The sequence below is a fragment of the Parasteatoda tepidariorum genome, chromosome 10 (assembly GCF_982258835.1).
Source record: "Parasteatoda tepidariorum strain Cologne lab strain chromosome 10, Ptep-v5.0, whole genome shotgun sequence".
Lineage (NCBI taxonomy): Eukaryota > Metazoa > Arthropoda > Arachnida > Araneae > Theridiidae > Parasteatoda > Parasteatoda tepidariorum.
Window position 1 is genome coordinate 67,864,981 of NC_141764.1, and position 23,262 is coordinate 67,888,242.

At 27.5% G+C, this 23,262-nt stretch overlaps 1 protein-coding gene across 2 annotated transcripts in view; it reads left to right on the forward strand.

The window, feature by feature from the left end:
- Nucleotides 1–23,262, forward strand: part of LOC107454903 (protein turtle) — a 973,849-nt gene that overhangs the window by 720,035 nt on the left and 230,552 nt on the right. Inside the window, exon 1 of one of the 2 annotated variants that reach the window (XM_043039893.3) lies at nt 11,900–12,580. The exons of the other annotated variant lie outside the window; for it this stretch is intronic. Within the exon in view, the coding sequence (XP_042895827.1) occupies nt 12,472–12,580 (109 nt within the window). The 5' untranslated portion in view covers nt 11,900–12,471. Of the gene's footprint in view, nt 1–11,899; nt 12,581–23,262 lie in introns of those variants that run through there. 2 annotated transcript variants of the gene reach the window in all.

Below are 23,262 nucleotides of genomic sequence, written 5' to 3' on the forward strand. Positions count from 1 at the left end.
AGCCAATTTAATTATGGATGAGCAGTTAAGTGTTTGATAATAAACTCGCTTGTATTTAAATGAAGAAATAATGCAACTGAAAGAAATCAAAATGATGATAAGACCTTAATAGGAACCTAATGTGTTAGGATACGTTATAGTATTTTTAAAGGGAAAATTTAATCTATTAGTTTAAAAATAATTAGAAATTTATATTGTTTGTAATTTATATCAAATAAGTTATTCATAACACTTGACAGAAAATGGTTCATCTTTTGCCTTTAAAATTAATAATTATCTCACATAAATTTATTGTAATAGCTGGAGGTACATAAATTTCTTATTAAAAAAAATAAGGAAAGCATTTTACTAAACTTTAACATTAAACTTGAACTTAATAAAATTTGTCTTAACTAATGCGTTTAAAAATAAATCATGCACTTCTGATGTTGTTTTTAAATCTGAAAATGTTAAAAGATGTTTGGCATTTAGTGAATTTCTTTTTTATTATTATTGATTAATTATTAATTAAATTTCTCTTTACGGTATTTATTTCTCTATATAACTATTACAGGAATATTTTTATTAGTAACTAAAATTAAAAAATAAATCATATCACGCCTACTTAAAATGTCTTTGTTGGGAACAAAAGATTTTTCTGAAAAAATTTATTTATTTCCCTCATGATTCATGATCATTTTGTTCGATTATATAATGATTAGTTTGTGAGCAAAACGAAATCCATTCAGAGCAAAATTGAATAGCTTGTTAAAAATACATGTAGAAAAAGTATTAGTATTTTTGATTTGTTAAATTTTCTTATTTACTCAAAATATTAACTTATTTCTTTATAAATGTAATGTTGATTCTTATAATATAATTACCATTATACTGCTATTATTTATTTACAATTGCTTCTTCCTTGCCTTGGCATATTTAGTTTAATTATTGATTTATTTACATTAAATACAAAGCTGATTACTCTAACAAAATCTCAGTATTATAAATATTTTTATATATCTATGATTATTTTAATATTCCTTCATAAATAAAACAGTATATTTAATTCATGCATCACTGAGAATTATTTAAAGTTTATATGTAAAGCAACCAGGATATTTTTTAAAGCAAAGTTTCTTATTTTCAGAAATTTGAAATTTAAGTAATAGCTAATCTAACAGTTTTAAAGTTACACAGTTAAAGTTGTTGGGGTATTGATGCCACCATGTTTAGTACTGAGGTAAATTAAATACGTTTTAAAGTATAGAACCATAGTTGTCGTGCCAAAATTATATAAAATTGACAAAATAACAATTTTTTGTTGTTTGAAATGTTTTTACCCGGGAACCGTAAAATGACTCTAATGCACTATAGCAGTAAAAAATTACGAAAAATATAACTACATGCACTTTGAAACAAAAATTAATTTTCTTTAAAATTTAATTTTCAAAAATGTACTCCAAATAAAATTTCGAAAATAGGGACAACCATACGCCAATTTTTTTTTTATAGTGCAGAAGAGATTCTGTGGTTAAAGATTTAATTTGAATGCGTACTCTAAAATCGTAAAATCTGAATTACTCAATTCCTCCATTTCCATGGAAGCAATTTTAACTTTTCATGAGTCCAATAATAAATTTCTTAACTTCTTTGTTTCGATAGTAAAACTGAGAAAATCATTGACAAAAGAAACGAAACCTGTGCAGCAAGTTACGCGAAATTGCAACAGGCTGTTTGAACCATACTAAACAATTGAAATTAAATTTAGAAGGTAGTTCATTTATGGATTTTGAAGCACTTGAATCAGATGTTTCTATACATTTTTCTCACTAAATAGCATTAAAAGTTTATTCAACGTTATGACGTGATAAATACAACCAAATACTTAAATCCGTTTGGTTGTAAAAATGCTGCAAAAATGCCTGCAATGCTAGAGATTCGTATTGTCAAAGACATTCATACAGTAAAAATCAATGTCATGTTTATTTGCATGAAAATTCTTCAGGCTAAATCTAACTCAGTTCTTATGGAATATTCTGAAGAGTCATTTAGGTTAAACTAATTGTACGACAAAAAAAAATGTTGATAAATAGTACCATAAAAGTCTGCTGCATGGAAGATAAAATTAAAAATATGTATGCTAATCTATAGAAACAACGCAAAAACATCCACACGTAATTGTTGCTTGTGAAAGAAAACATACGACATTTATAAATACAGTGCACTCCCGATTATCCCGGTTAATCACCGGGACAGATCACACGGACAATCGAAAAACACGGATAATCCGAAAACTCCTTTTATTAAAGAAAAATTCAATATCAGTACAAAAAATATAAAAATTACTGACATTTGCATGCATAACATCAAACTAGGAATTTTCTTTATTAAAAAATGTGTAATGCGTCTTCGCCATATATTGATACACATATTTTACGAACCGCAGTAATGTCACCGTAATCAAATCCTCCCATATAATCTAATAAAGTTTCCATAGAGCAGCAGAATGAGAAATTGTATTTCAGTCATTTACTACATCTTCGGCATCAGTTACTATCATCACTATTTGATTTAACAACATAACGATGTCTTCATCAGTCACATACTGAAAGCCAGGCTCACATGCATCACTTTGAAACCAATCTTCTAAATTTTCTTCATCAAGAATTTCGAAACCTTAGATTTCTTTTGCTTGTTCGAGAATACTGTTATCATATTTTTCTTGAACATCTGAAGAGGATTGTTCATCAAGCGGTATCATCTTTCTCCACGATCGTGATAACGTAGACGATTTTCCATATCATCCATAACGTAGACGATTTGTTTCATATACTGCAATCCAATAACGAATATTGCTTTCCAAAAATTTGGTAGTGTTATAACTTCATGAATCAAATTTTTTTAATCTTGAAAATGTTTCTCTTTATATTTTTTGTGTGATTCCGGATTGAGCACGGATAATCCGCAAACCGGATAATCCGCGCACGGTTAATCGAGAGTGTACTGTATGAATAAATACAAAGTATGGGTGGGAAAAAGCTCATGTTATAAAATAATGAAAGTTATTCATTGTAATCAAATCAAATTTCAGTAAAAACAACGTTTTAACACCACATATGATACACATTTATTTAAAACTCATACGCTATTCAATATCATATTGGTGCACCTTCATCATTAGGATCAAAACAGGTTTATTATTATAAAAAATTGCTTTGTTAAGGTATTATATGTTTCACATTGCCCTTATTCACTTGCCGACTATAGTATTTTGAATGATGTTTCTTAAAATTCCTATAAGTATGAATTAAAAAGCCAAGGAAAAATACATTTTAAACAGACGAATTTTGTCACGTTAGTTGGATTTCTCCATTTTTGTAATTTTTCTGTCAGTCTTTGTACAAAGGTAATGTATAAAGGGCCAGCAACTGTGCCTGTCAAACGTTATGTAGAATGCAACTATGCTTGTCCAGAAGTATTATGCAGCTATGATTGTCTGGAAATGTCATGCAGTATACAACTATAATTGTTTGGAAACGTCCTTAAAGATGACGTACTTGTGATCGGAACTTTATTTTTTTGCAAATGAAGTAGAACAAATATTAATTCCACTTCGTCAATCATTCCACTTCTTCTTTCTTGAATTTTGTTCATAAAAAAAACCGTCGCTACTTAAAGTTCACTTAGAAAAAAGTATGGTCATAACTTTCAGAATATTATTGGTTTACAGTATTCCTGGCTCTATGGGAACACCAAAACATTCATTAGTTTTTGCGGAAGGACGGAAGAAGTTTGCAATAAATTTGGTAAAATTCGAAATAAATTATGGTTTTATAATATCTGATAATCTGTGGTAAATGTGTTAATTTTTAGTAATTTTATCACGACTCTTTAGAATATGGCAGGAAAACCATTTATTCGGAGAAAATTACTTTTTAGTTTCGTATTTTTTAAATAAATGCGTAGCAATAGAAACTATTAATTTAAAAACCATACTTAAACAAAAAAATTGTTTGGCCTTATATTTTTACTTTTTCATTTAATTTTAATTTAAAACAATTGTAGTTTGTATATTTAATATAGTTACTATTTTTTAATGTTTTAAAAAATATAATTTTCTTATGTTCACTTAAATTCATTACCTTTCACATTTAAAACATAATTAAATGTTTAGTGAATCTTTCTATTCTATAAGCGAATTACAAGCTTCATTTTAATTTTACTTTTAATAAATGTCAAGGTTTTATATTAAAAGTACACAAAAATTATTACGAATCTCTCCTTAATAATTTAAATATTAATTTAATTCATATTTATTCCCTAGAACACAAGTTTTAAATTAGAATTTATATCGATGTCAAGCATTTTAAAATAATGTTGAACTCAAATATTACAAAACACTCAAAAATTAATTTGATTATAGAATGTTTAAAGTAAAATAAACTTATTGCTTCCTTTAACTAAAAATGTGGCAATGTAAAAGTTTAAAGTGGCTTCATTGAAAATTTTAGCGTGGGGTCAAAATGAAATCTACATTTCGGTATATTTTCAGCTATATTTATAATAATTTTTCTCATTTATATTAATATGATCTAAATAAATACAAATTAATGTATATTAATATCAGTAAATGTATTTAGGTGCATTTATTTAATCCAATCCGATTTACAGACCGAAAAACATCAAAAGTTTAAGAAAACAAAAACCATCTAAAGTAATGTTTTCTCTTTCAACATGCTAATTTTTAATTTTTTAGTTTGCTACTTATTTAGTATTTGCAGCAGTAAATAAAATGAAGACTAGGCATATTTTCAAATAAAAATTAAAAGAAACATTGAGGAGATAAATTAAAGTTTTAACTTTGCTTAAATACATGTATAAGTATGCTTAATGGAGGAAATCTGTTTTAAATTTGTTTATAGTTGGTTACGAAGCATTAATTTTTTAATGGACTATTTAATTAAAGGCAAAAAATTAGAATGTAAACAACTTTTTAATTACTTACTTAGAACAAATTTCAACAGCAAATCTCAAATCTCATCTAGTAGTTTTTTTTAGCTTCAGTGAAATATATTTTTTTGTGGAAGTTACGGCTTTCTTTTTAAACAAAATAGTAATATGTTTTAAAGTAAAAAAAAAGTAATTCTTTTTCTGGTATTTTAATAACTTTTTTACCCCAAAAAATGAACATTTTGAGTAAATAAAGAATTTTTTTATTAAAGAAAATGTGAGAAAATAAAAAGATTTGAATCATAACTGTTGATAATTCAGAAAATGGAAAGATTTTTATTCGTAGGAAACAAATAATTAATGTAAAACTTCTAAAAATAATCCATTTTAAAGGATTTCAATTTATCTACGTTGAGTACTTCTTGTGTGGAAAAAAAAGGTAAGTTTTTGATAAAAATATAACAAGTTTTATATTATTTAAGCCCAATTATCTTTATTCCTTTATAAATTTGCTATTCAATATTTAAAACTATTTTTTTCCAAATTCTATAAAAACACTTTCATCTTCTTTAGGAAAGCTGGGTTACAAAATGTATCCAAAATTATCAATACAAATTTACTAAAAATTAAACTGTTTCATTTAAATACGCTTATATTTTATCGTTATCTAGTGCTTGGAGAAATATAATGATCAGATAGTTTTTAGAAAAATGAAAACTTTTCATCAAACTGATATTTAGTATCTGCATGAAACTCTTCCCACACTTACAACCACACACATCACATCAACCCACTACAACCAAGCATCTAGCTCTGTTTTAAGGATTCTATCCTTTAATAGCAAAATATTAAGAACGCTTGTCAGACGCCGTGGACAGCACCTAAGCTGGTACCCTTTCCTGGAATTTTCTACATCAAAAGCAACGAAAGAATTTCCAGCCACGATAAAATTAAAGACCACCTTGATGCGCATATACGCCGATTGTTTAATCATCTTCCAAGATAGAAATTACGATTCCCAGCACTCCCGCAACGAATTGATTGATATTTTTACTGAATATGCCTCCCGAGCGCTTATGAGACAGCAAATTTTACTTCGTTTTATATATTCGGTGTTGAACAGCAGACCCAATTCTGAGTTTACGAACAATCAATGTTCAACTCCGTAGCCATACAATTTGGAACCAAACCCAGAAAACAAGATGACTCCTGGATCGAGCACTGAGACAAACTAGCCTTTGTAAAGCAGTTTCTAATGGAACTAACCAACTTTAGAAAGAATGGAAGAAAGAACATGGATCAAAGGCGTAGAGAAAAAACCCACGAAAACCTCCTACTTTTTTGTTGGCAAGTGGATTCTATCCCATGATCCGTCTACCACTATGTATATTTTACGTAAGCCCTAGGTCAGTGCGAGTCGGGAGCAGAGTTCGTATCAACCATCCAAAGCCGGGATTTGAACCTGGACCACTCAAGGCTTCAAGCTTATTTTATAGATTGAACGGCTGAACTACGCAGTGTCAACGCTGTGCCAAATATAGGATATAAAGTACACACACATATTTCCACATATTAGCGTGTATGAGTTTTTGTTTTATTTACGATAATTAGTGATACTTGAAAAACTCTTTGTAAATGAAGTCTTACAATGAAGTATTTTTGCTTTAAGTCAATTTGGAGGGAGGATAATTTCGCTCATAAACACAATTTCTTTTCATTATAATATCTTTGCATGCAGATTTTTATTTACAGAGAATCATGATAATTACATAATAATTAAGAAAAATATTAAGTGGTTATTAACTTCTATTACAGAATCTTTGACCTTGCAAGTTTCAAATGAATAAAGAATTACATACAACAGAAATACAAAGTTAAAGATCCCATAAAAGCCGCAAAAAGAAAAAAACTTAACTGAGATTTAAATGAATACTTTAACTTAAATAAAAGAATTAAAAAAATGTATAAAATAATAACTTGCTAAATGAGCAAAGCGAAAAAGGTTAAATATGTGCTTAGTTGACATATTCACACTACAGTCATTATAGCTAAACTTAAAAGTGCTTATTACTGTCACAGTCTATCTGCTTGAACTATTTCAGGTTAAATTAATGACTAGTCTTATTTACAAAGATAAGAGAGAGCGACCGTCATTCTTAGCAACATGAACTTACAATAAAACTCTGCAAGAATGCATTCTTACCCGCCGACTTCTGATATTCTAGGCAGATTTGTCCAAAGCGAAAACGAAACGCTTTTCCCTCATTATAACTTGAGAAACTCAGCCTATTTATTTAGGGGTAAAACGTAAAAGCTAAATGATCTTGTTCTCAAGTTTCGTCCCTTGTCGCCAGTTTTACTGACCCTTGCACTATTGCCTGTTTGGCTTTTAAGAGTTTAGAACAGAAGGGGAGCACGGGAGAACGTGCTGTCCCTAGTCGAAGGGTCATTAAAAGTCAAAGTTCGGCAGCAGAAATTTTGCATACTGAAAATTAAGCAGAATCAATTAGTTGATTCTGGAGAATTTCAGGATGAGTTTGGGAAAACTCTAGAATGGGGAACTGTTTTAAATTTATGCGATGAGACAAAGTGTCCTAAATATTTTCACTGTTGCTATATTTATGATGTTTATGCTCGGAGTGAAATATATTAGGACATGGAATATTTGGGTAGCATTTAATATTTATGTTTAAGGACATGCATGTTATGACTTGTAGATGTTATTAGGCTTTACATTTAATGTATATTTTGTTGTCAGCCGCATAAAAACGCAAAACTCCTCTCAGTATAACTTAATATTTATTCAACTAATGTTTTTGTTCTGCTTGTTCATCAATTATAACTGTTAACTATGTGATGAAAAACAATAACTTTAGAATATATTAATTTTTCTTGAACAAGAGGGAAATATTAAGATATATGAGGTTTTAAATAGTTCAGTAGAGGGAAATTAATTTACAAAATTTTAAAAGAAAATTTTTTTTATTAGTTATATTTATATAGCAATTAGTTATGTAATAAAAATACTCACATTAACAATGTGCGAGATTGCAAACCAGTTGGCCTCTTTCTGCTTAATTTTGAGTTTGATGCGTGATATGAATCTCAAGCAGACCATATTCAGTCTTTTAATTAAAAAAAAGTAATTAAAAATTATATTTTGAGACATATACATATAATAAACTCATGTGAAAAAAAATATACTCACATTTACAAACGAAAATATCCATCTACCCAAGAAGTAACACATAAGCAGAAATGAAGGTAATTTGTTAAAATGTAACCTTATTAATTGCGGATGGCTTTCCACGTATCTGAAACTAATTATTTGATTGCCAGAAAAGTCAATTATTTTGATACAATTAGTTTTTAACATTATAATTTGGAACGTAAAGTAGTACATTCAATGTATTTGCGAAGATCAAACTTAAGTACTTTTTTCCGTTTCTAGTATAATGGAAGATTATTTAAAAAAAAGAAGAGTTTTTAAGAGCAGGCTAAGCGTCATAACTAGGTAGTGCAATTTCCTCTAGCAAAGTTAGAGAAAAACGACAAGCAGCTTCAAAATTGGCCAAAAAATAGAGAAGTCGGAATAAGTTACCACACTTGGCGAAGTTTTTCTCAAAATTTGCTTTAGTGATCCATGCAAAAATCAAAACTTTATCAAGGTACTTTTCGCTTCCTTTTTTCCCACACCAAAAGACACAAAATAAATCTTTTTTACTTAACTTTGGAAAGTTTGTCACCCATTTTTCAAGTAAATATTCAATGGTGAGCAAAGTATTTCATTTTAATAAAATTAGTTTTCGAGATCAGATTACATTTAATCTATTTGCGAAAATAATTTTTTTTTGTTTTTTCCCGTTTCTATTATGAGTTTTATTAAAAATAAGGAAAAAAAGTTTCTTCAGAGAGGACGTAGCGTCGTAGTCAGATAGTGTAGTTTCCTCTAACATAGTTAGAGAAACACGACAAGTAACTTCAAAACTGCAAACTAAATAAAGAAGTCAGTATCGGTTATCACACTTGAAGGGGTTATTCTCAAAATTTGCTTCAGTAATTCATGTTACTACTTCTCGTTTCACTATTTTATATGCAAAATTACACGACAAACCTACCTATGTAGCGTAAATTATTCATTTAAGGTATTCGATTATTTAAATATAAAATCACAATTTAATTTTTAATCCGTTTGAAAATTTTCAATTAGAATTAGAATGAAGAAAAAAACAAGCAATGATTTTTCAAAAAAATTAATTTTAATTTGGTACATAAAAACACGGGAATAGTTTAATATTCAAATATACATATCATACATTTTAGAAGATAATACTTTCACAAATTTGTTTAATTAAAGTCAAAATTATTTAACAGAAGTTCAATATTTAATTGATTATTATATTATTTAATTTATTTTTGCGTGTAAGGGATACAATGCATAGTTAAAATTATTTTATTTAAAATTACGATTAATACATTATTAATTATAAGATTTTATGAAAAAAAAACCTTATCCGTTGTTCCATGATTATTTTTTTCAATTTCTTTTCGGAACATTTTGCTCTTAGCCAATTTCAGATGGTTACCTGCATATTCTAACGTCATAAAGTACAAAGGTTCCTGTAGTACAAAGGTTCCTGTCGTATCTTATGTAATATAGTTATAAACAGCTAACTATTATATTTTATGTTGGTCTTTCGAACAAAATCAAAAATATGAGAAAATCCGATCTTCATGTGATAGAATATAAGTTATTTTTTCATAAAAAGAATAAGCAAAGTTTTTTTTTCAAATAACGTCAAACTTTACGAGCAAAAATAAATCTTTGTCTTAAAATATTGATGCTTTGTTACAAATTCTATGTTAAGATGTAAAAAATAGAGTAGACACGTCTGGTTTTTCCAACCTACATAAAATGAAATGTGACACTGATTCTTTGAAAGCCGAAAAAATGAGTACTCTCTGTAATAAAGCTCGAAAAAGTGACTTATCATTCATTTAATATTAACTTATCTGTCATACATTAAACGAAACCGTCAAAATAAAGTTATGAAAGGACACAAATATGTGATTTATAAAATAATCATAAAATAATATTTTGGGGTTAGGTTTTAACATCAGCATTAAAGTAATAGTTTATTAAGCTTTAATTAGTAACAGTTAAATAAATATTCATGACAGTGATTATATGTGATAGAGGACCAATTTACAGTTTAAACGTAAAACAATGTTTCCTTGTTAAAGTGTAAAATGCCTGCTTCAAAGTCTTAAAAACCTGTAAAAATGTTTCAAAACCACAGGATTCTATTATCGAGAAAAGAATTTTTAGAACACGCTGATAGTCTTCATTAATGGGAAAAATTATAACTTTGATTCTGTGAGGTTGCAAACTAATTGAATAACATGCAAATAACAAGTATTAAAACTTTTTTAAGAATACTTTTGAAGGCATCGTACGAATTTCAATCGTTATTTTAAGGCATCGTAGGAATCTATTATGTTAAATCAGTACTTAACAAATTAAAATATATTGGAAGCTCATGAAGTTTTGACTCAATTGAAAACAGTGTAAACTGTCAGCTATATTTAATGCAAGGTAAAAATATTCAATGCTTGTAGTGCATCCATTTTAAGTTTAAATATAGAACATTACTTATTACTGCGTTTTAAGGTCTCTTTTTTATATTTGTGATTATCCAATTCTTACAATAAAAACTCCGACAACTTTCCAACTAGCTGAAGGATACAAATCTCTACGACGTTCTTTGTTTGATAACAAAGCAAGTTTTAACCATTTTCTGCCATTAAAGGTCAAAATTTAACTTGCTTTAAACACTTACACAATTTATATGCGATTTAAATTCTAACCATTTTTTTGACTCAATATAGCACTTACACTTAAACTGAAGCTCTTTGCTAGATGTCAATACAAGATCTGACATTTTCCTCACTGCTAAAACGGGATGTATGAAATTTTTATCATCAAATGGATCCTCGACAATTAAAATCTCGGCCAATTAGGTACTTGCAATTAGTCATAGTGTCTAATAACGTGGATGCTTATGCATGTGAGCGTTATAGCTTCAAGGATTTTTTTTTATCAGGCTGAATCAATTTTCGGATCCGTTTTAATCAAATTAATACCTGCACACAACGTCACACATGCGTGTTGCACCTGATTGGCTGTGTTACATCTCTTTCAAACATTCAATTGTTTGTGACTCAACTGGAGATTTGCTTTGAATTACAGTCTAAGTTTAAAATATTGCTAATAAAAATTTTCACCATCCTCTGATATAAAGCACAAGCAAAAAACTGAATAAGAAGAAAACAAAAAGTTCAATAATCACGTTCTTCAAGTAGATTTAGGAGAAAATTACCTTATTTCTCTTCCTTCTGAAGGTGAAAACGAAATCATTTCCCTTTTGAAATAACTCTCTTCTCCGTCTTTCGAAAGTGATGCTCCCAACATTTCAAAAAGTCTTAGAATAAAATTTAGTTCGTCTAAAAAGCATAGTTTATTATTTTTTTTATTTTATTTTAATAATTTATGCATTATTTTCATAAAAAAATAAACAAGAAATACAATTAAAACTACACATTTTGCTTAGCATAATAATAGAAACATTACACAAACAAGATCTTTGAAAGCAAGAATTTTAACATTTAACTTAATACCATATTCCCTTACATGACACATTTCCCAATAAACCCAGTCTCTGTAAGTACTCTACTATTTATATATTTCCATTAACTTAACATAATGTATTTCCATTAACTTAATATGATTTCCAGTTTCAATTCTGAAAATTTTATAAATTATTATTCAAAACAATACGGAAAGAAATATAGCCTCAAAATTTAATTTGCTCTGTATTATAGAAAATATATGCAACAACTTTCTTAAGAGAGATGACTGACTGCCCACGAGATTGTATCTGTCCTGGAGGGCCCCCTGGTGGTCTAGTGCAGAACTGTGAGAAAGGAAGAATCAATACACCCCTGCCGCAAGTAGCTACGGATAGGTCTGTAACATAGCGGGAAAGCAAAGCATTCTGAACACACCGCGATTTCCGCGTTTCGGAATCTATTACGTTTCTGTGATTTAAGCGGGAAGCGCTCAAAGGCGCCTCCGTCAGAAACAAAAAAAAAAAAAAAAAAAAAAAATTAATACACAATTTTATTTATTCCAAATTTTCATAATTTATTTTTGTGAAGATTTTCCCTTGTTGTGATTGGTGATTTTCGAAATGCACGATAAATTTTCATTCCTGACTGACGCCATTATAAAACAGCTATACTCACGTAAAATAATTTACATTTTCTGCGTTAAGGTTCCTTACTTTTGGTGGATAAGTTTCCAATGATATTGATTAAAGTATAAGATATTTTGAAAATTTGTTCGAGGATATTTAAAGTTCAAGATAGTAAAATGTGTTTTTCATTTTAAGGATTTTTTTTTAAATAAAGGATTAAATAAATTGCCAAGTATTCAACTGTGGAATTAAAGTTTGGAATTTTTTTATAACGTTGTGAATTGTGATGGAAAAGAAAAATATAGTGTGTTTGTGTTATTTATTATGTAATTTTTGGATTTTCGTGGGCTTAACTGCAAGGGCTCCGGCTCCAGCCACAAACGAACAACCATGGGGTATGTATGACAGAAATATATTTATGAAATATATAATTATATTTTAATATACCGTTATATCGATTTCCATAATTTGGTTTTATGAAACAGCTTTTAATTCACTTCATTTTATTTAAATACTTTTAATATCATAAAAATTAAACAAGTAATTTAAAAAATAAACTAAATAAGTATACATTAATCTAATTTTATATGTGCATTTATATAATTAAACTTTCATTCATAAACTATATATTCATGCAGTATCCAAATAATTTAAATTCTCTTCCGCATTAAAAACATAATAAAATAAACACAATAATAAATTTTCGAACATATTTTTTATCTGTTAGACGTACTGAGTGTTAAATTAGCGAAAAACAATTTTTAGATTAAGTAAAGGTAAATTAATTGGCATTCTTTCGAATATAAAACGTGTCGTAAGAATTACACAGGCATAAATAATACGCATGCAATTATTCTCATGTAGTTAATTAAATAATTCTTTGTAATTTTTCATAATTAACATAAACTTTATTAAGTTGTTACTTAACAACTTGTTAAGTTTAGAAACTTGTTAAGTTTTTACCGAGCATACATTGATATATGCAACAATGGATATTGATAGATAACTATAATTCAGTGCCTGTTAAAGAGAAATAAAGTAACTAAATATATTTTTACCCAATTGAATCTTTAATTATTGAACACATTAATTGTAACTGCGCCTTTCACTTGAATAAATAGAACGGAAATATAGATATTTTATGAGGTGAATTTTTATCTATTGCGCTTATTTAATTATTTATTTTAATAATGCATAATAATTTATTTTAATAATGTGATTTATCATTGTAAGACGTAAAATGTATTGTCCTTCCGTTTATTTACACGTATTTATTAACTTCGTCTTGTCCTGATAGATAAATTAATGCACCGTATTTTTCCTGCAATTATAAGAACTGATTTATAAAACGTTTTATTGATCATTTACCTTATCACTTATAATTACGCAAATAATTATACGTATTTTTAAGGTATTGATAAGTACAAAACAGGATTTCGGGCAAAGTTTTCGAAATTGAGTTTATTTGAAATTTAAAATTCCTGTACTCTTAGCTTTCGAGAAAAAAATCTTTACTTTATTTGCAAAGTTATTGCTTTTTTGTGCAAGGTGATAACATCAGTGGATAGGCTAATGATTTTAAGTCCTTAAATGCGTTTGTATCAAAATCAGATTATTTTTCTTATTTTGCACCACCTTAAACCAGATATCCCATATTGTTTTTAACATAATTATCTTTAATTTTTCATGTGTGTTTATGATTATAGAATGCACATTTTGAACTACAGACTAAGAAAAAAAAAGTAGAATTTCATTTTTATGCTTGTTTTTTTCACTATGACAAGTGTGGACATTTTAAAAACTTGCTTTTTAATTACATTGATCTCTAACTCAATAGTGCAAGATAACCGCGATGATTACTTCGCATCGAGTATTAGATTCATACTTGCTTTTAAGATAATAATTCAAATCATAGTCGATAGTCTTATAAGTAAATCTTTAATTATAAATTCTCAAATTATTTTATATTTTAGGCTATAAAAATTTTTTCACAATGTTTAGCATATATGTAAAAAATGTTTCATTTTTACCTAAAACTGGTCACTTAAAATTATTTTTTAATAATAATAATAATATTTTTTTGCCTAGTTTTCTGAATTTTTACACATGATTTAAAAAAATTTCTTATTAATATTTATAGAAAAATGTTGTCGAAAAACTAATCGGACACATTACAGCAATTATTAGTTAACTCTAACATTTATGATTATAAAAGTATAAAACACATCAGATAAAAAATTATATTATTAGAATAAAAAAAAATTTAATTTTCGATTAATGCTATCTGAATTTTCTTACAAGATTTCTTAAACATCCCAATTAGGCAGGAAACTTAAACTTCCTGTTCATCTTACGTCATCTGAGACTTCCTGTTTGCCTATAATCAGAGATTTTCTTTGTTTTGATTTTCTTCAGTACAAGTCATGAAAAATAAAAATGCAATATAAGGGAGATTAGACAGTTTACAATATGAGATTTTAGAATATTTGATCCAATTTTATAGAAACGTACATAAAATAAACGAATTCAAGCATGAAAGAATAAATAAAAATATATATATATATTTTAAGAGTCATAGAATGAAAGGAATAAATGAATGAAAAAAAGATGTTATATGTAGTATTAAATAATTACTTATTCATTAAATAATTTTTCAAAATAAAAGTTACTACTAAAATAGAATAAAAACATGTACAATTTATTGCAAATGTAATATGACAATTTTTTAACCTGAAATGATAAAAAAAAATTAATCAGTCAATGAAAAGAAAGGCACGTGCATGCTGCCATAGGAAATAAATAAAAATGAGCATAAATTTAAATAATTTTCCAAAGTAGTTTATAAATTTTGAACTAAAAAACTAAAATGTAATAAATTCTAAATCAGGGCTTCGTAAAAAAATATAGAATGAAACAAAATAACTAACATTCCAAAATACGAGTAAAATTAGAAAAAAAGTTTAAAACAAAATGAAAATACTAAATTATTTGTAACTCCTTTGGAAAGACTCACTTTGTTTCCTGGAATTTTAATAAATAAATTTTGTGTTAAAAGAAAACTAGGCTTTTCAAACTAGGCTCTTTTCAAACTAGGCTTTTGAATAAAAGTTCGTTTTTTATTCCTTTGAAAGGAAATTCAGTATTAAATGCTTATTTGAATAAATTTTGCATCTATAGAACTCGCCTTTTTAAATGGTGAAATGCAGCAACTAATTTTTCATAGAGATTTGAACTGATTGATTTAGCAAAATTTTTCCATTATTTTTCATAATTTTTAAAGCAATTATATTATCTTCAAATTTTTTTATACTGTTATATTACTTATTTAATAAAGTATTATGTTATATTTTTCTTACTATTTACGCAAGTAAGGTATACTTATATTGCATTTTTTATGTATTTATGTTTTAATTTAAGTTAAAACTTCTGACTAAGCAATGTCATTGTTTAGTCATAGTACATGAACCTTATATCAATAACTGAATGTCATGTTATGCATAGAGTATTTACTCGAACTATTAAAAATGAAATTAAAATTAATTTATTGAATAATTAAAACTATTAACTTTTAAAATTCAAATGAAATAAATTGTTTACAATTGCTGTGGTTTTTGATATTTATAATTAATTAATTATTATTTATAATAATTATCCAGTATATATAAGATATTTTATTTGCTTATCATTATTGTCATATTCAAATATACTTTTTCGGATTACTTCATTTCATTAATACTGCACTACACATTTTCTCCTTTAAAAACATCTCTTTTCGAAGATAAAATCTTTTATAAACATATTTATTTCCTTTGGTGTATTTTTCAAATGTACTTAGAAATATTTTAGATAAGGAAAATCGTTACATACAAAAATAAATAAATAAATAAGTTGAAATTTAATGTATACTTTAAAAAAAAATATAAAAATTAAGAGACTTAGAAAACTGTCACAAGCGCTTACTGACAATTTAAGGATAAATTTAATCTACGTTATAACTCGATAAAGTAAAATTCATAGATTTAAAATACATTTTATATTTTAAAGCGAATATGTCCCTGATATAACTTTTTATATGATACTTTGTTCTCTGATGTATAAGATATATCCGGACATAAAATTTTTTAAATGAAAAAACGATATACTATTTCTATAGAAATTCCATCCATTTTAATATGAAGTTTCTCTCCAAAACATACATTTTATTTATTCATTTATTCCTCAAATAGCAAAAATGTATTTTTATATCTTTATAATACTCTAGAAAAACTTTCATAAACAGGATTCGTCTCAAACTTAATGGCTCTTTATTTCCAAAAAGGAGCGCCGGGGGATTTTGCTTCTTTAAAAAATCATTTTGTGGTCTACCTCAAATAGATACTGTCGCCAGGACCCCTGGAGCTTCTCCAGTATTGGCTTCATCCATTCGCCAAGACATAACTTTGGCTCGAAAATCCGAGTCAGTGTCGTTAATAGCGATTTTCCATTCGACGATGCAGTATTAATGCAATATCTATACATTGCTTTAGAATGTGCTTACGCTGGCAAGAAATCCTCATTTCGGGAGGGTCGCGATTGGCCGTATCGGAGAAATTGCATGGTAAATCCTTTATGATCCAGTTACCAATCAAGTGTAAGAACTTGGTATATGCAATATTGGACTGGAATAGACTTAAGAATTATGTAGCAGAGAAATGTTCTCTTAGAAATATTAACACAATAAAGATAATTTTGCACAGTGCTCCAAGAAGTAAGAAAATAAACATTGAAACATATAAAATTAGATAGTTATTGTTTTTAAAGAATAATAAGTGAAATTTACCATTTTACTTCTTAACCGCTTTCCTTACAAATTATTTTTTTTTAAAAAAGAAATTCGAAAAATCAACGCATTTTTTATTTCATTAACAAATATCAAAAACCAAAACAAAACACGACACACTAGTCTTAAGTTAATGCTTAAAAAACATTTAATTTACCATCAGTTTACTATCCCAATTTATATAGGGTAAATAAAAAAAGTCAAATTAATGTGATAGTTTTTAAAACAGGGAACATCACAAAGTGATAATTTCGATATGACAGTGAAGTGATACGTCATTTTTTTACCCTTTTTTTTCGATGCAAATTCAGCAACCATCGTACATGCAATCGCACGAAACACGTTGCAGTCCCACAATCAAACAGCAAAACTCCCAAACAAAACTTGAAAAACTTCCAATTCACAGCAGATTACTATTATTTTATCTTTGCCTTCTGGTCGAGTAAAAAAGTGATAAAACAAAACGAGCTGACAAATTCTGCTAGACTCTAGTTTTCTCGGAATAATAAATACTTGCAATTTATACATACCAGAAATAAATCTGGATAATCGGGGAAACGGTAAAATAAAGATCAATAAGAACTGATATAATCGTATGAATTTTTAAATAAACTAATTTGTTTCCAATTTATAATTTCAGAAATCTAATTAAGAACCAAGTAACCCACTGATAAACCCCAGTAACTTAGTAAGCCACCATTTAACCCATTGATTTTTTTATCGTTTAAACTACCCGTTTCAATTAAAACCCTTAATTTTTTGAATAATGTAACAGTATAACCTGAGCCGTGATGGCTCAAATATTAAGATACAACTCATTGTGAACAACTTGTGACCTATCCTCAGTGACGACTTTAGCTCATCGAGCTTCGGATCAATTGGTACCAGCTGGTCGGTGGAGTAAATTTTGCAAGTGCTCAGTATTGACCAGTAAAAAATTATATTCTGTTATGGCTTTGACTTAGATACAAACTCAGGCAATTTGTTTGTCAAATTAAGAAAAACTAATCAAGTGCTGCCATCTGTCGAGAAGTGTAAGATTCACCAATATGTTAAAAAGCAAAGAGAAAGATTATTTGATGCCGGCAAGGTTAGAACCCAGAACCTTTGCCTCCGTTACCTGATGTTGTAACCATCACGGAAAATAGTGTACAGGTACGAAAGAAAAAACGAACACACCTGAATCACTTTTAGGCTAATAACTAGATCTTTACGTTCTAGGACATAATCTTAATGGTTCATTCATTTATCCAAGGGCAGTTCCAAGGGCAAAAAAAATTATTTTAGTAAATATATGTTTTTTTATTATTATTTAATTTAATTATAACCAAACAAATTTTGATAAAAATTTTTAAATATTTTTACATCATTTTAAAGAATGTTGCCTCATAAGGCAAAGTAGAAAATTTGGATGAAAATTGTCGAATGGTTTCTTAGAAATCAAATTTTTCTAAAAGAAGTCTTATATTTATCAATCGAATAGTCGGGAACCATTCGACTGATTTCTCAGGAATGCGCAATCGACATTGTTCTGAGAATCATTCTAATATATCTTATTGCATTGAATTATACCAACGTTGTTAAAATATATTTTATTTAATTATAAAACCAGAAACCTTACTATGAATTATTTTATGAATACTCAGTTTATTTATGCGTTTTTTTCTTAAATATGCTATGAAATATGCAAAACGCAACTTTAAAGTCAATAATTATCTCATGTGTATATAGTTTTTTGGACATTTATTAATATGCCATGATTGTTTCAAAATGAGCATGATAGATTCAAAATAGTAACATATTTAGATAAAAAAAAAATCTTCTTACCTTAGCATTTGTTTTCTTTTTTGCTTAAAACTAGTTTTATATTTTCATATATTTTCCATCAAATCATTTTGGAAAAAAAACCCGAAATTTTAAAGTAAATAAATTATTTTTAACCATGTCCTTATAATGCTTGGAGAAATGAATTATTTCCATGTTTAACTTTAAAACCAATGTTAAAATAAGATATGAAATTATGTATTTTACATACGAAATAAAACGTGAAGTTTAAATATAATTTGCTGTTCGTCATTATAGATATTTGTTTACAGTCTAAAGTCATCTTAAAGTCATGTAAAAAGATTCACTTTTAATTTTTCTTTTATTGGAAATAAGATCCTAAATTGCTTAAGTGCAAGCTAGTTGTTTATGAATTTGTCGTCATTTTTTGAATATGAACGAACATTTCAAAATAAATAACATATCTTTTTAAGAAAAATAATAATAACCTCTTGTTTTTTCTTGTTTAAAGCTAGTTTTATATCACTCTAGATTTCCTACAAAATTTTCATTACAAAAAATGAAAAAAACTGAACAAAAGTTTAGAATTACTAAATTATTTATATAAATAACTTTTTTGTAAAACCCTGGAAAGTCATTGACTGATAATTTCTACCAAAACGTAATGACTAATAATGATTACGATTTATGGACTCAAAGTTAACATAACATTTTAATATAGCTTGTTATTTGACTTTGCAGAATGATATTTATTATCTGTAAATAAAGTGATTTTTTTTCAATTGTTCTTTAACTGCAAGAAGTTTTTTTTTCATGAATTCTTGATATAATCATAGCAATCTGTTTATTACACAAAACATAAAAATATAATTATCGTTATTTTTGATAATGGTTGGCAGAGCATTTGAGAATAAATATAATAAAGCTTATTTACTTATTTTATAACTAAAATTATATTTCCTTTCTTGCTGTGATTCATTTTTTTATGCAAATATGATTGAGATTTCTAATTGTGAAATTATTTATTCAAGCATTTTTAAAACATGTGCGTAGTTTTCTAACATTAAATCAATTTCTTTTCTTAGGCGCATCATTAAGCGCTCTATAATCAATATTTTAAATTATCACGAATAATATTGCAACAATCGAATATTATATAAAATAGCCATTTGTATGCAACGTTTCTTTTTACAAATGAAAAAATGCAATTACTTTTGTGAGTGTACTCATTCATTTTCATAATATATTTTCCGTTATTGGTAAAATTAAGGAACCTAAACTTTTTTTTAAAACGTGAAATGCTTAAATTTATAATAAATATTTAATGTAACAATAAAATAATATCTAGATTTAAAAGGATTATTTTATAAAATAAAACTAATTAATAACATAATTTGTTTAGTACCTTAAATCTTCTACCGTGAATACTATGAATTTCGTATTGAAAACATGGTTTCATAAATGTTGTTGTTAACGTATGCCTGTTTAGGCAGACGGGGTGCGATTGTTCTTACTTTTCAGTGGCGCCATCTATGGCCAAGAATTCGACTTCTGCCACACTATACGTCACACCCGTTTATAGAGCGGACCCATTCATACATCCCTTCATTCATCCACAGATCGTAATTTTGACCTGAATCAGAGAATGATCTATCTCCAATCCAGTACCCCCAGTGGTATAGATTTGTTATGAGAACATGTAGGATTTTTGCGACTCGACAGATTTAACGTGCATCAGTCACTTTACTACACGGGGAGTCTTCGAACAGCGGCTTTCGAACCCACGAACTCTCGGACATGGGCCCAGCCCCCTACCTACCAGGCCATCCCGGCCCTTGGTTTTGTAAATAATTATGAGATTACTCAACAAAATAATAATAAATTATCTCCATCGTCTGGAAAAGTTTAAGCACTTAGAATAACTAAGTATGGTTGAAATTTTCAAAATATGGTAAACTTTACCATTTTCTTAGCTCTGTAAAAACACAACGCTCGGTAAGTTTTAACAAAGCTCATTAATAAAATCTTTAGTAATATTAACATGAAAATATGATTTAAAAATGTATGATTATGTATCCGTAGACGAACATTACGCACAATACTACAAGTCTTGAGAATAAAAATGTTCGAATTAATATATTTGTACTTAGATAAAAAATATTGATCATGATCTTTTTTGATAAAAAAAACTGATAAATTGATCTAATACACAGATTAAAATTGCTTTTGTGATTTAAATGATGTTAACAAATTTATGCATTTACAGTACAAATTTCCTGTAGAAATTGTTTGAGATTTTGTCCTTATTTAGTGGTATTTAACTCTTGGTGGAAGAAAATTCAGATGAAATTAACATGCAGTTTGGTAATAAAAAACGCATAGAAAAAAGGCACAATAAAGCATGGTATTCAGATAAATAAAAAAACATAGTTCTGGTAATAAAAGTAAAATATGCGGCATTCAAACCAGTCATTTGGTAGTTTTTCCATTTATAGGATAACGGTTTACTGAAAATTCTGGTTTTCAGAATTATAGTTTTTATTACCACAAATTTAGTAAAAATTACAAAACTAAAAAGTAAATTCGACCAAATAAAGGCTTTTTATCCTGTTCTTCTGTCCTGTTTTCCTGTTATTATGATAAAATTTTGAAAAGTTTCTATGATACCTTACCTTTCTAAGACTAAAACTTTCCAATATTTTCCTGAATTTATCATATATTGTAAAACCATATTTAATTGTTCATTTCGCCAAAATCATTACTAAACAGCATCGGTAAAAATTATAGAGATATACTATAGAGATATACTGTATATACTATTAGAAGATATATAAATATACTATTAAATCGTTAACCATGATATATTACTTTAGAAGAGAAATGATTTTTTATACTGTAGTTCATTTCAAGGATAAAAAGAAATGTTTGGAATATAGATGAAATCATTAAAAATTTATGTATTTTTAGTATTGTTGCTATGCAAACATTTTTTGATGCTGTGTACACTCTTTATTCAGTGCTTTTTCTTTCTTTTCATCCTTGACGTCGAGTTTGTATTAACTGTTTATTTTATGATTCGGCGATTTTTAAAATCAATACAAGTTTCTTTGAGCTGATGTGCTTAAAAATCAAATTGGTAAATTTGAATAATCGTCTGCTTTCAAAGTAATGCAAACTAGCAAACTATTTCGAATTTTTTTTGTCAAAGCAAATTCGCGTAATGCGCAATTTGAAAGCGAAGCTCTACATTAATTACATTAGTTTCTATATTAATTAACCAAAGTATCAATCGGAAAAGATACTCATTACTGCGATGGTTCTTTCTCATAAATAATTGCAATCAATGAAAAACAAATACAAGAGTTTATTTTGGCATTAGATCACAAATAGTGAAGCGCGGTTCCAATCTGCACTCTGGTATAACATTTGGTGTAGAAATTCAAATGAAAATGAATTATTTATTGCATATCTGTCTTCAACTGAATAACGAGATTATGTAATGTTTGTATTTGATTTCGTTTCCCATGACAACAGAGTAACACTCTCATTTACTTCAATCAAAAAGCAAAGTGATAAATTTCGAGAAATAGTAATTCGTATGCCTTATAATTTGGCATCGAATCTTTGAAGTATGTTTGAAGATAATATGAAAGATAAACAAATATAAAATATCTGTTTTGTTTATCATTCCATATCTTTGTATCAAATTCGATGCATTTTCATTAAAAAATAATAGTTTTCGTGTTAAAAGTGTATATGAATAATTACGTATGCATAAATTACTTATAAATATTTGAGAGTTAACAGAATATCTGTATTGTTTATTAGTCCATACCTTAGAGTTAAATTCGATTATTTTTTATTAAAAAATAATAATTACCGTGTTAAATGTGCATATAAATGTATAAATTAAAAATATTCGATAATCGGCAGATACCAATCTTCGTTTAATATTTGTATATCTGTTTTATTAACCTACTATTTTATCCAATTCAAGTACTATGAATTCATAGAAAAGTAGAAAAAACACAAGCAGTCAAAAACCGCAAATATATTGAATTAAAATAATTGAATGGATGAGTCCGAAAACCAGTAATCTTCACTTTTTTTTAAAAAAAAATTGAGAATTTTAAATTTAGCTGACGTAAATACATAGATGAGATGCAAAATTGTCATACCCTACTTGATATAGTATATTTTTGTGCAGTAAAATCTCCATTTAGTTTGAAAACATTTCATAAACATATCCAGCAGATGATCTGCTCGCGCAGTAAACTTGGAAATATACCGGCTGCAGTTGTTGCTTTTGCAATTGTTCGCACAAACCAACAATTAATTATTCAGTTTAAGTTTGTTTTTTGTTGATGCTTTTTATCACACAATGAGAGGTTCAGAATGCAGTTCCTTAGATGATATATGCAAGAAAGTAAAAAGGGGTAAAAGTAATTATAAACTGCAAAAAAGCTGACTATA